We start from the raw sequence: 18,369 nt of genomic DNA, 5'->3' as shown, positions 1-18,369 counted from the left end.
TTCAGAGTATTAGTGACGACTTATATTCGTCATTATTGCCCCAGTATTAGTGACAGATTTGAGAATTGTCACTAATACTTCCCGTATTCTAAAATAATCTTAATATTTTTATTTATGAGTATTAGTGACGAATTTATATATTCGTCACTATTGCCCCAGTATTAGTGACGGATTTGAGAACCGTCACTAATTTTTCCCGTATTTAAAAAAAAACAAGAATTTTGGTTTGAGAGTATTAGTGACGAATTCATTAATTCGTCACTATTGTCCCACTAGTAGTAACGGTTATTATTTGTCACTGCTAGTCCTTTTATGAAATTTACCCCAATCTTCATTCTCTTCCCTCCTTTCCCTTATCCATTTCCCGCTCGTCTCTCCCTGCTCTCCTGATCCTCCCCTCCCCGATCCCCCTTCTTTCCCTCTTCCCTTCTTTCCTCCTCCTTACCCACTTAGTTGCCGTCGAGTACCCCCTGCCTCCTACTGCCCTCGAAGCCACAGCTGCAGCCGCCAACGCCGCTACCCGACCACTCGCTGTCGAGTACCCCACCTTCAGCTGCCCTTGGAGCCACAGCCGTAGCGGCCGCCGCCGCTACCCAGCCACTTAGTCGCCATCGAGTACCCCGCCTCCGGCTACTCTTGGAGCCGCAGGGGCCGCCGCTACGCCGTTGAGTCCTCTACCTCCCAACCGTTGGTATGGGTTTCTTTTTTATTATTAAAATTTGGGCGATTTTTCACTTTCCTAGTATATGAGGATATACATTTGGAATGTCTATGGGATCTTTTGTCTCTGGCTGGATTTTTCTAATTGTGTACGTTTGATGATATTATAATTACCAGTAATGATCATCAAGGCATCTAGATTTTGTAGCAATTTTTCTAGAAAAATTTAGATTTGGTTAACGATATCTTTCAACATTCTTGAGACCATGGAGTTTCATTTCCATGTTTATTTGAGCATCAAATTTAACATAACATGAATCTTAACATTTCTAGAACGAAGGATTCCCACAAGACATGGGCATCCCATTCCCACCCTCCTCCATGCGTAAGTGTCATGGACATCCCATTCCTATGGGAATCTCGCTTTTTGAACAGAATTTTCATCACTATTTTGGATGGTTAGATGAATGCCCTATAATATAGTACTATTACATGGATACAGGCTATCATAACAAAAATGAAATAATAATATTATGTTATAATATATAATATAATATTAAAATTTGGAGGGTAAATTTGGTTATTTTGGTTAATTGAATTATTTATTTAAGGCATGGATTTATTAGGTACAATGGTTGTCAAAATGAGTTCAGATCATGAATCGAAATTCCAATTTCATGAATTGCGAATCAGATTGAATTGTAAGATTTGATATAAAATTTGAAAAATTGATTCCAAATGACTTGCATGCATGTGCAACAAGTAAAATAGTAAAATCCATTGAAATTTCAGTATGTAATGGCAATGTTGATAGTTGCAATGGTGCTTCCCTTTGAAGCAAGTTTTGTAGGTTTAAATCCAACCATGATCTATGTAACTCAAACATATATTGATATAAGTGGAAGATTGGCCATATAAACAAGATATATACCATGATCTTACCATTCCAACTCTATCAAGTATCAAGTTAAGCTAGTTTCTACGAAATTATGGAACACGTGTTATGTGACTCAAAACTGAAGCACCAAGTCTAAGATAAGGACTCATTATTTTTTTAAAGTACATTAGAATTTATGGTTGTGGTCTAAGTTTACATGTTTAACAGTAAAAGGTTCATGTGTATGTTTTATTTAGAAAAGGTAGTGGAATTAAGAAAATATTTATGATAAATTGAACTTTATGGTTTTTAAGGGAATGAATCAATGAAAAATAGTAAAAATTTGAACTTTATGGTGTTTAATAAGAAAAGTAGTCAGTTTTAATGCATGGGTTTTCTGTAACAACCAAAACAAGAAGAAAAAAAGTTAATAAACATAAACATAACTTATTAAAATATAAAAACTAATAAAAATAGACCTTTAAATCTGCTGGGTGGAGAGTGGAGAAACAACCTTCCAACGAAAAGCTCACCCACCCAGTTGACTTTGCTTTTCTTTTCAAGATAGTTTCCTTCTCTAACGCTGGTTTTCTTCTGATTTTATATCTAACGGCAAAAAAGAAAAGTGCAAAATAAGAAGGCCAACAGACTTATTTCTTCTCTATTAGGGAGGGAAGAACTTACATTAATGGCAAAAGAAGGCCATTGTGCAAATGTCTAAAAGTTTTAAGTTGGGTTTTGGGGGAGACATATCCAAATCTTACGTTTGTATGATTTGTTTCATCTATTCAATAGCCTTCTATGATATTCATATACATTCTAACTGATTTATGCCTTTCTATGAATTTATGATTTGAGTCAGGAATCATACGATTCTAAGAGCTATGATTATATATATTGTTAGTATATTGCTTGAATCTATCAAGTTTTAGTGTAGGAATTTTTTGGGATATGCTCAATTTATAGATGACATGTTGCCGAATTTTCATTAAAGTTTATCCATAACAAAACTATGTACAAAGAAATGTATGCATGATCAGTTAAAACTTAAAGTCATTCTAACTCGTGCCTCTCACGTGTTGGAATTCGTAAGAAAAGAGACGATCTTAGGCTTATAATTGAAAATAAAAAAAACTTGGCTAAAAACAACAATCTTAAGCGCACAGTGAAAGGTCAAGAATTAAATGCAATATGAAGTAAAATGCCAAATTAATTATTGCCATTTCATATATTCATTGAAACTTAGACCCATCCAAGAACGGTTATTATACATTCATACCTAATCGTACTTGTGAGACAAATCAATTGTTATATTTCAATTGATTATTAGTCATACTATGTTGACTAATAATCACTTGAACATGTTAATTATTTGTTTCATTTATGATTAGTAATGTTTGTTCTTCAACCATTCTTGGATTGTCCAATGTGGACAGTTCAGGAAGTTGTATTTACATTGTTGTCATCGTTCACGCTTTGTCAATTGTCATTATATATTTCGAGCGGGTCTCTACTTGTGTTCTTTGGTTGCATAGTCGGGTGTCATGACAATTTGTTAGTGATGGAAAAGTAGCAACATGTTCACTTCTCCCATCTTGTGTACTTGGAGAGACATGGGGAGATGCTGCCGAAATTTATAACGACTACGATGAAGGAATTTGAGAGATTGATCGCAATGTAAATGCAACATTCCTAAATGGGATAGGATTCGTACCCTTTAGAGTATGATGGTTGATTATAGGATTCTTGATGCATGCATTATAAACGTTATGAGAACCAGAATAATAACACCATTTACTTGAACATGTTATAGGGTAATTAATGAACATGGATAAGATTTGGATGAATGCTCGGGCTAAGTTTTTGCCAAAATACATGAAAGGGGTACATGATTTCATAGAGTTCGTGCATCCTCGTGTAGACAAAGCCAGTAGAATAAGGTGTCCTTGCAAGAAATTCCAAAACATAACATTCAAACACATTGATTTGGTCCATTCACATTTATTAGACTTTTGAATGGAGAAAAGGTACAGAACATGAGTGTTCCACGGTGAAGATTATGCAGTTCTAAGCGATGATGATAACAATGAAGATGAGGGGACAAATATAGTAGGTGGTGATACCTGTTCGGAAGGGGTAATTGAAATGTTAGGTGACTTGCAAAAGGGGATTGCAATGGACACGAGCGATATGCCTGTGTCACGTACTGGTGATGAATCTACTTCAGTAGGTACTGTACCTTGCAATCCTAGTACGTTGAATCGACTCGATAAACCATTTGCTAATCTCATGAGGGATGCACGAGTGCCCCTATATCCAAACTGTAAAAAGTTCTCAAAATTAGAGTTTCTGATAAAGTTGCTTCATATAAGGACAATGCATGGGTTATCTCAGAGCGCATTCAACATGCATTTAAGCCTCATTAAGGTAACACTGCTTGCTGGTGAAACACTTCCCAAGTCTTTTTATGAGGCGAAGACATACATGCATGAATTAGGTCTCGATTACACTCTAATACATGCATGTAGGTATGATTGTGCCCTCTTTTATGGTGAACATGAAAATGTGAACGAGTTCCCAGAATGTGGTGAACCGAGGTATACAACTAATTAGAAAAAGGGTAAAAAGATCCCCAAAAAAGTTTTGCGATATTGTCCATTAATCACGTGGCTGCAACGATTGTATATGTGCAAAAAGACTGCTACAGATATGAGATGGCATCAAGAGATATGTCTTCAAGATGGAAACACCCTTAGCCATCCAGCGGACTCCGAAGCTTGGGCCAATTTTGATAAAATGCATCGGTGGTTTGCTAGTGATCCTCGCAACATCAGTCTTGGCCTTGCTTTTGATGGGTTCAATCGTTTCGGTAACATGAACAACCCGTATAGCATGTGGCCAGTTATGATGATGCCATACAATATGTCGCTATGGCGATGTATGAAAGAACCTTTCATTTATATGTCTCTGCTCATTCCCGGACTAAGGGCACCTAGTAATGATATTGATGTTTACCTGCGTCCGTTAATTGACGAGTTGAAAGAACTATGGGAAAAAGGAGTGGAGATATTCGATGTGGAAACCATGACAACATTTCGGATGCATGCTGTAGTCTTGTGGACAATTAATGATTTCCCCGCTTACAAAAATCTGTTAGGTTGGAGCACAAAAGGTTACTTAGCATGCCCAGTATGTAATAAGGATGCTGGGTCCTTATCCTTGAAGCATGGCTGCAAGTTATGCTTTATGTGTCATTGTTGTTTTCTACAAACTGGACATCCTTGGAGGACTCGTGGCGTTAGAAGCTTAAATGGAAAACCTGAATGAAGGTTGCAGCCAAAGCGACTAAGTGGGGAAGAGATATTAAACCATCTAAGGTTGATAGGAGATGTGAAACTTGGGAAACCACCAACCAGTAGAAAAAGAAAACGCGCTGAGTAGGAGTTGAATGGGACAAAGAGAAGCATCTTCTTCGAGTTGCCATATTGGAAAGATCTTCAACTACGCCACAACTTGGATGTCATGCACATCGAAAAGAACATTTGTGAGAATGTCATTGGTGCATTGCTTGATATAAATGGGAAGACAAAGGACACAGCAAATGGTCTCCGAGATATGGAAGATATGGGAATACAACCTGAGTTGCACCTATTTCGTGATGGGGACAAAATTCTCATGTCATCAGCTTATTACACATTTTTGAAGGATGAGAAGAATAAATTCTTCGAATGGTTGAAATAAGTGACGTTACCTAATGGATATGCATCGAACATAGCTCGATGCATAAACACAAAGGAAGGGAAGATGCTAGGAATGAAAAATCATGACTATCACGTCCTTCTACAACGGGTTCTACCCATTTTCCTTCGTGGACACTTGATTGAAGATATTCGCTCGGTGCTGATTGAGCTAGGAATCTTTTGTCGACAATCGTGCTCCAAAAAATTGAGTATAAACGTACTTGAACGGTTAAAGGATGATATTGTGATCATATTATGCAAGCGGGAGAAAATATTTCCGCCAGCATTCTTCAATGTGATGGTCCACCTAACCATCCATTTACCAAGGGAGGCCATAATTGGAGGACCGGTTCAATATCGTTGGATGTATCCTATTGAGAGGTAAATTATAAAGTCCTTGTATAATGGTCACGTGATTTCTTTATTTTTATTTTTTTTCTTTATTGTGTCTAGAGATCTATAATGCTATGTAAAATGCACAGGTTCTTGTCCACTTTGAAGGGGTATGTGCGCAATAAGGCACAACCGGAAGGTTCAATCATTAAGGCATGCATTGACAGTAAATGTCTTGCATTTTGCTCAATGTATCTACATGATATTGACACAAGGTTCACTCGTAAGGAGCGAAATGCGAACATTTATGCTATTAATACCGAAGATGAAGAACTAAGGAGCTCTATATTTTGAGAAATGGTCAGCCTCTCGGTGCACGAGTTTAAGATTTCATTGATATGGATGACCTACAAAAGGCTCATTTTTACATCCTCAATAATTGTGATGAAATTGTTCCATATATCGAGTACATGGTTCCGAACTCCTTACTTTGCATTGTATTTACATATGCATATTTATATACTTAGTTGACATTAACATGTACTACTGTTGCATATAGCGAACATAAAGCTGAACTTCTGACCCAAAATGAACTAAATGTTGATGAAAGACAAGAAAGAATTTATCAATTGGTTTGGGAGTCGTGTAAGTAAAAAATACTGCTTGAGTGAGAAACAATGTATGTTTTCACTATTGACGGTTTATTCTTCTAAACTCCTGTTTATTTAATAGATGAAAGTAATGTGTTACAATAAGAAACCAACAACAAGTAAAGATTTGTACACGTTGGCATGTGGCCCCGATCAACAAGTTAACCGCTACAGCGGTTGCATTGTCAACAGATTACGATTTCATACAAAGTCCCTCGAACTGCATAGAAGAACCCAAAATTGTGGGGTTACGGTGCTAGGCATAAAAGGAGATAAAGAAATTGACTACTTTGGTGTGTTGGACGACATTATAGAGCTTAGCTATGGAGCCAACAGACTCGTCCACCTGTTCAAGTGTACCTGGTGGGACATTAGTAATAAAAGGACTGGGATAAACACCGATGCCTACTTTACCAGTGTCAATTTTAGCAAGACTTGGTATCAAAATGACCTTTTTGTGCTTGCGACGTAGGCAAAACAAGTGTTTTACCTTAAAGACATCAAATTGAAGGGTGAATGGCAAGTGGCCCAAAACATTCCTCCCCAAAATTTATATGCTGTTACAGAAGTTACTGATGGGGAGAATAGTACCAGTGAGGCTGCATTCCAAGAAGATGAGTCATCTGTCAGTGCAGCAGCGCAATTTGCTTTCAATGTTGTCAAAGAAGGAGCCGATCCTATACTATTGAATAGGGATGGTGCCATGGCAGAACACATAGGGATTGCTAACATTACAATTGAACCTTCTATAGACGTTCACTTCATCAATAATGAAGAAACTGATGGGGAAGAGGAAACAGGGGTCGAGTACTGTAGTGAAGAGGAAGACACTTTAGAAAATGAGGATGATACCAATATTGAGGACGTATAAGGGGGTAAGCATGTTATGTTTGTCACTATGTATCTGACATGCGTAAATAACTTAAAATATATATATTATGCATCCATCTAATATTCGTACTACTTATATTTACTTGTCTAATAATTTGCAGATATGGCACCAAGAGGTCAACGTGGCTGACTTCCTTCCAGGCACTTGACTACATCGCATGAGGATGATCTAACATCCTCGAGATTGGAGGAGCCCGTCGGTCTTGATGCGGTGGCACCATTGTCTGAGCCATCAGCACCTCAGCTAGATATAGATACCACTTATGCAACTGATACGTAGGGTGAGGTGCCGACCATGATGAGTTGTGTTGGTAGGGATACGATTAATTTATTTACATTTCAACTATTGATGTTAGTTATTCACGTGTATGATTATAATGTTGTTCTTAGTTTAACTCTGCTTTCAGCATCTACATCCATGGTCAGGTCAAATTCCCTTGGTTCTAGAGAGAGACAGAGGGGGAGTGTAGCCAAGGCGGGGACGTAGGCAATATTGGCCGAACCTTGATAACATATCTTATGTGAATTTTTTATCTTTCTGCAATTTACATTCTTGCACGTATATGTTATAGTTGGTGAATGTTGCGCATGATTTTAATTTTTGCACGTTATATTTATCGACGTATTTAGAACAACATAGACAGACCCTAGGTTGTGAATGTACTGCTGCTATTAAGGTCAAACCTAGGAAACTGTTTTAAATTCTAATTCACCCCCCTTCTTGGGAATACACCACAGCTAACAGCAAGAGATGAAGATCCTGAAGATTCTATTTCATATAGTAAATTCAATTTATGTAATATGGATATGTAATAGTAACAAGGGATATGGTCTGTAATAATTACCTGCATATCATGCATATAGGATATATGGTAAACTCAGTAAGACCTTAGTATGACTCTAGGTCCCAACACTCATGCACATATATCATATAAAATTTAGGAGTGTAAAAAATGCACTTAATTGAATATTATTAAGGAATTTAACAGAGATTGGGTGACCAAACCCTAAGAGTTCAGACTCCTCAAGCGCCTGAATTGTTGAGAAGTCAACAATTGACTTAGGCTCTCGGGCGACCGAACCATTTTTTGCATACCTTCCACGGGCGCCTAAACCCTTTGAAAGGGACCCCTCACCAACTAAAGCTACCGAAAGATTTAGTTGAAATTAAGCCCCGGGCAACCAAACATGTGTGTTCAGGTTACCAAACCAAAGATTGGGCACCCGAAAATCCTAAGAAATGTTTCTGACTTTGGTTCGGGCCACCGATCTAGAACTCGGGCTACCAAATTGATTTAAATGACTATTATAATTGTGTCTATTTGGGCGACCAAACCATAGTTCAGCCACCCAAACCAAGCCAGGTTAAAAATATTTTAACTGAGGTAAATACGGGTTAATATAGGTTAATAGTGTTTAAACATTTTGAAACTTTTCTAATAATTCCAACAAGTCCCAAACGGTTATAATTTTTACCTTGCCTATAAATATAGGCTCATTAGTGAGGATTAACAATTAATTAGCAAATTCATTAGCCAAGAATCCTCTCTTTTGTAAATACTTTTTTTGTCAAAATACTCTCAAATTTCCATTCCTTTGATACATTTTCAAATTGTGAGAGCGTATATAGTGTGCTTATAATTGCTAGATTGTGCTAAAACTCCCATTTGCTTGTGTCATTATTGATATTATTTTTGGGGAGTTTGGCTTAGTTTTATCCCACTGATTTCATGTTATATATCTTTGTTTGGTTAAACTAGCAAGCTTAGGGATCTTTGCATAATTGTTGCAAGACTTCCATAGCTTTGATTTTTGTTACGCAAAAATATTTTCAACAAGCAAAAATATTTTTCAAACTAGTAGTATGCTTATTTCATTGATGAAAATCTTCTTGAGCTAGTTTGAATATCTGATTGATATCTTTGGAATCTTGATTTGCTATTAAAATGTACTTTGCTTAAATTCCAAGATATTGCTTGTATTGAACACTTTTGAGCATTTCATTGATAATACCCTATTGAGTGTTGTTAGCACAACTATTTGCATTACTGAGCTTACACTATATCCATATTGTTGAAGTGTATGTGATTGTGCGTATTGGGTACATATCTGCTTTACATGAAAGCATAATCACTATACTAGTTTGATTGAGAAAAATACTGTTGTATTCCACGTGTGGCCTGAGGGGGCGGTAATCCAGCCCGGTAAGGATTGTGTGTAAAGGTTGAGGTCAGCCTTATGCTAATTGACCTGATTGTTTAGGTGCCGCTTCACCCGCTTAAGTGAGCATTATAGTGGTAATCCTTGTGCTTGTTAGTTAAGGCGGGGACATAGGCAATTTGCCGAACCTCGATAACACTTCTTAGTGTCATTTATTTTTTACTGCTTTCTGGCGCATGCTTAATTGATTAGATTGTGCTGTTTAATTACTACTACATACTACACTTGATTTATTTTACTTGCACTAAATTGACTTTAGGGTTGTGAAAATACTGTTGTTAGGATATTGACCTAAGGCATCAATTTTAAAATACCAATTCACCCCCCTCTTGGGATCATGGTAAAACTAACATAAATTTTGCAGGCTTCAACAATGAAGCCATTGTCCTCGTCGAAAAAGGCCCTCATACTCTTTGTCGCCAAAATTCAAAACATTGTCGACGAAGAGATACCAAACGTGTTGTAAAATATTAGAATAGGGTTCGTCGTTGAAGGAGTCGGTTCGTCGACAACATGTGTGGATAACTCGTCGACGAAGGCGCCGTTTCGTTGACGACGTTGGCCGGGTCAAAGGGGCTACAAATATCCTCCTTCAATGCTTAGTTGCTAAGAAAGCTAAAACTCCACCCCCACACCCCCCCCCCCCCGCGCGCGCGCGCTCTCCCTCTCTCTCTCTCTCTCTCTCTCTCTCTCTAGAACCAGTGGAATCTCTCCTTCTCTTTTTGATTCTTCACTCTTCTCCGCTTGATTCAATGTTCCGACGTTACTACATGGATCAGGGGAGGAATCTCTACGTTTTTAGCGGAATCATTTCGAGGATTTTCGGGTTTTGACCCAAAACTGAGGTAAGGGTTCGATTTTAGTTTCGTTTCGGTATATATGTAGTAGTAAGAATTATAATGAAGTATAGTTATTGGATGTTTAGGTTTTGCGAACTTGGCTTGTAGTTTTGGGGCCATAGAGTTTGTATTTTGGTGTTCGGGAAAAGGTAAGGAAATTATGTTTATATTAGTTATTTTTGAAATCAGGATCGGTAAACCTGTAGTTTATGATCGTAAGTATGTTTTGGTTACTTATTTGGGAAAATATATTGGGTGAAAATGCAGGATTTTCAAGTTACAATTTTTGAAAAAATTTGGGGGTTTTGAGTATCATCTCTATTTCTATTGGAAAATCGCATGTTGTATAAAATGGTAGTAATGAGATAACCGTACCTATATTTTTACTAAACTATTTGTCTCGAATTGAAAACGATATGATTGTTGTATACTCAAATAAGTGTGGAATGAAATGTTATATGTAAAATGTTCCAGGATTTTGTAAAATAGCTAGGGGCGGCTAATTACCGTACGTTGATTAGTATAAGGATGTGAGTTCCAAAATTGTTTCAAGTTTTGTAATTACTATATACTGACGCCATGTCTCAGCTAATTACCGTGGGTGAGAGTGTCTGGCTTTATATCCGAGGGTGTGAAATATCACCTGATTTTTCTAGCTAGTCACCAATGGGTGTGAGTTGACACCGTAGTGGCAATGATATCGCTGTGAGGTTTCGGTTATCGCAAGTTATTGGGTGCTCGTATTGGCAACGTTATCGCTATGAGGTTTCAGTTATCACAGGGTAATTGGCTGCTTAGTGTGGCGATACTGACCATATGTTTGGGCATTGTATGTACTGGAACTGGATTGTGAAAAATACTAGAACTGTATTATACTATATTGTATTGTGTTATGTTTTACGCTGAAATAACACTCGCATACCACACACTAATATAACTTGCTTTCTTTCTTATTGAGAGGTGTCTCACCTCGAATATACAAATATTTTTCAGGTCCTACGAGTAGCCGAAACTAGCATCTTAGCGTTTGGGAGTGTGGGTGTCGGTTAGCTACGTAAAGTGCTTGAGTTAGTACTGATTTTTTAACCGGGTTTTCATGGTTGGGTTTTGTAGACACCCGGGGTATGTATGGCATTTTGGGAACGTATGTTCTAGTTATGTATAGACTCTGGTATGGTATGATGTATGTATAGAAAGAACATTTCCACTGCGTATTTGATGAGTATGGATATGTATGTGAATGTGCACAGGGTGTACGTGTACCCCACGGGGTTTGACCCTCATTCAGTATAGTATCATGTATGTTTTAAATGATATAGATATAGGTTAGCTTACTAAATTCACACCTGGGGCCCATCTGCGGGTTTGGGGTATGGCACTAGTAATCATGTCAATTCTATTATCTCTAACATCAACAATTCGTTCATATCTTACCTATAGTTTGTCGCATATTTCTTTAGCTGATTTACATGTCATGACCATATTGAATTCATTTATGTCAAGAGCACAATATAATGCATTCATAGTACTTGAATTTACTTGCAACATTTTTTGGTCATTGTCGGTCATTTCTTTTTATTCTTTGGGTACTTCTTTTCCATCTACAAGTTTGGTAGGGAAAAGATCACCATGTGTGACTACCCTCCATGCTTTCCAATCCATAGTTTAAAGGTAGATTCTCATTCTTTGTTTCTAAAAATTACAGTTAAGACCACAAAAGATAGGAGACCTGGTTGAAGATTAACCCTCGGCAAAGGGTGCTACGTCTAGGTGTGCCATAAAGATCTTTGTGTAGCTACTAGGTTAAGATTTGCTACAACTTTACTCTGATACCAATTGAAAAGTAAGGTGTAGTCCTAAGAGGGGGGTGAATTGGGTTTAAAAAAATTTCTTTGAATTCTTTTAATAAATTCTTTCCCAACTTAATTAATTCTTAGCAATCACACAAGGATGGTTTTTAATTTCAATTACAATATTCAGTTGAAAATCAAATTCACTTTTGAATCTTAATTGGAAAGTGTATCAACTTGATCTTGCAACAATTTAAACCAACACCCAATCAATTAATCAATAAATCAACACAATCCACAAGTTACTTAAATAATATATGAATTATAACAGTACTTCGAAGATTCAGTCTTTGTTGTCAATTAGGTTCCTTGATCAATGCACTTCCTTTAATCAAGGTTTCCACAAACAATTATTCAACGTACCCCCTTTAAGGTTTCTGCATAAGATTAATCAACGTACTCCCTTTAATTAAAGTTTCCTCAATCTCAATATCAATTTAGTTTCTTGTACTTAATAAACAACCACACAATTTATATATGCATAAAATTAAAGAGTAAGGGAAGAGAGTGAGACCGAGTTTTTACGAGATTCGGCTATACCCGCCTACGTCCTTGCCTTAGGCACACCAACTAAGGATTCCACTATAACACTCCCTTTTGGGTGGAGCAAACCGTTACAACACTCCTTCAATAGGCTCAGTACAATGATTCAACAACCCTAAACTGTCAAGAATACAAGAAAACAAGAACAATTTCTTGCATACAACAATTACTCTCAAACAGAGTGGATTAGTACAAGATATAGCACATCTAATCAATACTTCAATGGAAATATCAATGAAGATTAGAATTGAAGCTCAAAGAGTTATCACCGGGATCTTTTTTTGATTGATTGAAAACTCAGAAGTTGTGCTCAGAGATCAGTGAACAATAACTCAGTAATTCTTAGGAAATCTTGTAAGTAGATGTGTGCAAAAAGGCTTTGAGAGAGTATGAGCAATATAGGCTTGAAATCAGATTTTCAATTCTTGGTATTCAATTTGATTTGAGAAATCATGTATTTATAAAGCTAAAAAGTCATATTTTTGTGTTGCCCAAGTTACTTGGAGTGTTTCCCTAGTTTTGACAAAGTTTGAGGCACAAGCAACTCAATTCAGAAACTTTAAACGTGGTTTTGAACTAGCCGTTACGAAGGTCAACCGCATGAACCCATCGGAGTCAGTCGTCTGATCTTTAAATACAGCGTAATTTCAAGGTCAAAACAGGATCAGTCGCTTGAACTCACATGGGTCAGTCACTTGAGCCTATATTGTCTTTCAAATTTAATTAAGCAAAATTGTCAGTCGTCTAACCAAACAAGGGTCAGTCGCTTGAACAGTTATAACACTATTTTTAAACTTTGTTTCCAAAACTCTTGGCAACTTGTTTTGATACTTTAGAAAGATATTTTCAATGGTTTTCAAAATAAGGTCTCTAAGTCCATGAATAACCCTAATGAGCTTCAAAGCATTCATTTTGATATTTAAGTGAAGTACTTACGCAAGACTTCCTTAAGACTCTAAAACTTTCAAAACTTGAAGTCTTCTTGTATATCTTTACTTTGAGTCCATTTTGTCTTCAGCTTCAATATTCTTTAAGCTTTCATAAGGTTTTTCTGTCTTTGTCCCTTTAAGCTTCCTTTTGATCACTTGTTGTTTGGAGTATGAACATTTAATGAAACCTGTGATCTTGAACTCATAATACTTGAACTTTTGAACTTCATATACTTGATTTTCTGAAACATCATCACTTAAACCACAACATGTTAAATTTACCTTTATTTGTTATTATCAAAATAAGATTTGAAAGACATGTTAGGCCAACACGCTGATTATGAAAAAGTTTATTATTGAGTGATTTGGACATGTACCGACTTTTTAACTTTCATCATATAGCTGCTGGAGAATCCTCCTCCATCACGATAGAGTACTTCGTAGGCCAAACACAAGCATATTGTAGAAGCGACCTTTGCTTTCAAATCTCCCCATGTTGCCTCATCCATTCCTTTCAGTTAAACATCAAGTAAAGCCTTAGTCATTCCTTATTGCACAAGAATATCCTTGACTCTCCTCTGCCATAAACCCAAATTCTCGGTTCCATTGAATTTGACAGGACAACAATGGCCCTGATACCAATTTGTTGTAATAATGGTTGGATAAATGTTGCACAGCGAAATAAAACACAACAAGCAATACAATCAGTATATAAAAATAATAAGAACAACAACACAAGAATTTACGTGGTTCGGTAATGCTTACATCCACAAAAGCAATCGACACAATAATTTTACTAAAAAATTATAGAGTACACAATACACTTCTCAAAATGATCTCTCTTATGTCACAAAATACTCAGACAAGTATAAAGAGACTTTCCTTCAGAGGTTCCTCCCAAAAACAAACAAATTTCATGTTCAAATTCAAATTTTGAATTTCTATCTCGCAGCCCAAAAACAAAACCATTGACAGTTTTATGAGGTTTTCTGAAACCGTTGATGGTTTGAGATACCGAGAGCATTTTCTGAAAATGTTTGAGATTTCAGTGAAACTGTCAAAGGTTTCAAAAAAGTCCCCAAAAATCGTTGACGATTTTCTCCCATAGTTTGGCACTATGTTCTTCGCCTTGTGTAACTTAGTCATATGAAAAAATGAGCCACTATTTACAATACATCACTAAAATAACAATAGTGGATATTGATACCTCAACAAGCAACATAGAGAACAGATATTGGAACATTCGTATATAGTTTTAAATGCTTGGACAATACTTAGACAATGGTGGTAATCAAACTATAGCATTGCTAAAGGATTGAAGAAATGTATATATATTAGGTTCCAATTAGTTGTAAAAAAACAATTCTCAATTTGTAATTTTACTTTTCTAAAAATTATAAAAATTTTAGCTATTTTTTAGATTTTCAAGATTAGAATTATAAAAACTAAGATATGAAGAATTCTTTTAAATGCACAAATAATTTTTATATTTTATTTCTTGATTTTAAAATTAAAAAAAGAAAAAGAAAAGGAGAACTTGTTTTTCAATTTTTAGAAATTATGTAATGTAATATTTAGGTCAATAAATATTTTTGGGGATTAAATTTAAATTTGTGTGAATTTTAAAAAGACTTTGTATATAATCTACAGAAATTAAAATTCAAAATCCGAATTCCCTGTTCTATACACAAAGTTAGAGTTAGAAATCTAGAAAAAAGTAAAAACGATATTTTTCAAAATTTCTATATAAATTTATAAAATTGAAAAACAATATGAAGTTTAGTAATTATTTTAAATAAAAATAAAAATATTTCCACAAGCAAATGGTGCCAAAATTATGTATTTTTGTTCATTTATTTCATACAAATGTTGTAAAAATGAAAATTAAACTAATTTCTTTGTAATTGTTTAAAAAGTAAAATAGAACGTAATTTTTTTTTTTTTTTTCACAATTGAACAAGACCTTAGTTTTTAATAAATACTAATATAAGTAGCTCACTATTCTAAATTTATTATTTTCAAAGAAAAAATGAGAGAACGATGAACAATGTGAGAAGTCAGAGGAAAGTAATATAGATGATAGAGGAGTATTTAGAAGTTCAAAAATTTTATCCTAAATTTTTTTTTTTTATTTCAATCATCTGAAGAATTATAAGGGAAAAAAGAGCAACTCAAAAACAGCAGTTTTTTTTTTTTTCTTTTTTTCTTTTTTTTTTAATCAATAAAAAGGATTATATGAGGTCATATAAACAATTAAATTTGGCATAAATTTGAAGTAGATGTTTTCTTGCGGGTTGACCAAAGGCGGTTTCATAATAAGAACGTAACGAGTCGAAGTGCTTTTAAACCAATCAAAATAAATACAGTCCAACATATTAAAAGCCCATTTCCACTCTTTCACCATCGACATTAAAACCCAATGGCAAATTTTTCTTTATCAAGAACAACGCCTTAATATTGCGAGTGGGCAGTCAAGCTGGAACTTTTACTAATAAATAATGGCAACAGTTACTGACATTTTGCCAAAATTTTTCTTATGCCAACTGAAACTTCAGGTGCCCTTTCCTTCCCCCAGCCTCCAGTATAAAATACCCAATCAGGTTCCCATCCAAAACACAAATCAATACTCTCGCATCCTCCTCGTTGATTGACGCCTCCATGCGCTTACAATCTTATCTATCCATGGTTTCATCTCTGCTTTATTGTTCACATGTTGTGAAGATGTTGTCGTTCTGTCTTATGGTTAGCTCTTTAATAATGCTCCCCTCGTCTGCAAGCAGCAACTTCAATCGGAACTTTGACACCACCTGGGGAGGCGGCCGTGCTAAAATTCTCAAAAAGGGCAACCTCCTCACACTATCCCTCGACAAAGCCTCGGGCTCTGGCTTTCAATCCAAGCACGAGTACCTCTTCGGAAAGATTGATATGCAGCTCAAGCTCGTCCCCGGTAACTCCGCTGGCACGGTCACTACCTACTATGTAAGTCCAAAAGCTCCTTGATTGTATATGATCTCCTTTTCAATCAATTAATCGAGAACGTACAAACTAATTTTAACAATTTGGCTTAACGTTCTTTTAGCTAATTCAAGTAGATGCTATATATTGGTTGCAGTTATCGTCACGAGGGTCGACTCACGATGAGATTGATTTCGAGTTCTTGGGGAATTTGAGTGGACATCCCTACATTCTTCATACTAATGTCTTCACCCAAGGCAAAGGCCAAAGAGAACAACAATTCTACCCATGGTTTGACCCCACTGCCGACTTCCACACATATTCCATCCTCTGGAATCCCCAGTCCATCATGTATGTTCTTTTGTTTTTTAAGATATTATAATGGCGGCCACTGCAACTTAATTATATGCGAACCTAATTCTGCATCTTTTTTTTTTTTTTTTTTGACATTTATATTGTCTCTGTTTTAGCTTCTCTGTGGATGGTACACCTATTAGGGAATTCAAGAATATGGAGTTCAAAGGGGTTTCATTCCCGAAGAACCAGCCGATGAGGATATATTCCAGTCTTTGGAATGCAGATGATTGGGCCACAAGAGGTGGGCTGGTGAAGACCGATTGGACCCAAGCACCTTTTACTGCCTCGTACAGGAATTACAATGCAAAAGCCTGTGTGTGGTCATCCGGAAAATCTTCATGCACTTCCAATTCTTCTCCTTCAATCTCTACTACTTCCAATTCATGGCTCACAGAAAAGTTGGACATCGCAAGTCGCAAAAGACTCAAATGGGTTCAGAAGAACTACATGATTTACAACTACTGCACAGACATAAAGCGATTTCCCCAAGGCCTCCCTACAGAATGCACCCATGTCAACACATCTAGAAGAAATTAATTAAGCCCTCCAATCGATTTCCTATCTTCCTTTTTTTTTTTTTAATCAGTCAATTGATTAATTCATTCATTAGTTTCGGCACTTGTTATTTTTTTAAAAAAATTATTAAGGCTCCGCTAAATCTGAACTATACAAAGGTAATTGCCTATTTTTATCTCAATTTTTTTGTCCCTTCACAATATTTATTGGACACAATAATCACTTTATCTATTAAAGTTTTCAGTGCAAGGAATCTAGTCTTACATGAATTTCTATAATTTAAGTTCAAATATGCACTTAAACCCCACTTTGAAATTTATTTAAAAGAGAAAAAAAAAAATCCCTTCTTGCAATGACATTGTTAAATGGTGACACAATAAAAAATGGTATTTCTTAGGTCGAAAAATGAGATTGACTACTAATATTTTCAAAGGAAAGTGATAATCAACTTTTAAGTAAGCATAAATTGTAAAAATTGTAAAAGGGTTTGTGGAAACTATACTCAACACCATAAATTCAACCTTACAAGTAATTATTTTATTTTATTTTACATTACTTTGTTATATTTTTCTTTTATTCCTCTCTATTCACTGTTGTAAAAGCCAATTTTCTCTCATATCAAGTCAAAATAACATCTCAAAATTTTAAATAAAACATGTGACTTTTGGATTAAAAATTTAACCGCAATCATTCCTTAGTTCATAAAATTAAAATCTTCAGCACATGCAACACTCGAGCATGCAACTATTACTTTTTAAGATGCTTATATTTCTATTTAATGCATATTAAACACTATTGTTGCAATGAATCAAAAATTCTACTATATATAGATTTTTTTTATAAAATACATCTGTCCTGATACGAAACTGTGATGCCCTATGCAACACTCCATACACAATATCTACCAAACTGTGATGCCCTATGCAATCCAAACTGTGATGCCCTATGCAATACTTCATACACAATATCTATATAAAATAGACTATAGTACCCTGTAATGCCCAAAGTG

General features: G+C 35.8%; 1 protein-coding gene across 1 annotated transcript; it reads left to right on the top strand.

Moving 5' to 3' along the window:
* Positions 1-16,053: 16,053 nt before the first annotated feature.
* On the top strand, positions 16,054-17,541 carry LOC131144388 (xyloglucan endotransglucosylase/hydrolase protein 22-like). The gene is made up of 3 exons (XM_058093013.1): positions 16,054-16,511; positions 16,645-16,838; positions 16,958-17,541. Exons 1-3 carry the CDS (start codon positions 16,191-16,193, stop codon positions 17,379-17,381), a joined length of 939 nt encoding a protein of 312 aa, XP_057948996.1. The 5' UTR covers positions 16,054-16,190; the 3' UTR covers positions 17,382-17,541.
* Positions 17,542-18,369: the final 828 nt, after the last annotated feature.

This window comes from Malania oleifera, chromosome 12, assembly GCF_029873635.1.
Source record: "Malania oleifera isolate guangnan ecotype guangnan chromosome 12, ASM2987363v1, whole genome shotgun sequence".
NCBI lineage: Eukaryota > Viridiplantae > Streptophyta > Magnoliopsida > Santalales > Ximeniaceae > Malania > Malania oleifera.
Note: the sequence above shows the minus strand (reverse complement) of the source record. Positions and strands in the feature narration are given on the sequence as shown.

What these genes read in the sequence shown, in the direction of transcription:
- LOC131144388 (XM_058093013.1), top strand. Translation starts at nt 16,191, where the DNA reads ATGCGCTTACAATCTTATCTATCCATGGTTTCATCTCTGCTTTATTGT. An exon ending in GCACGGTCACTACCTACTAT is followed by an intron (nt 16,512 to 16,644) that starts GTAAGTCCAAAA and finishes TATTGGTTGCAG; the next exon opens with TTATCGTCACGAGGGTCGAC. An exon ending in TGGAATCCCCAGTCCATCAT is followed by an intron (nt 16,839 to 16,957) that starts GTATGTTCTTTT and finishes TCTCTGTTTTAG; the next exon opens with CTTCTCTGTGGATGGTACAC.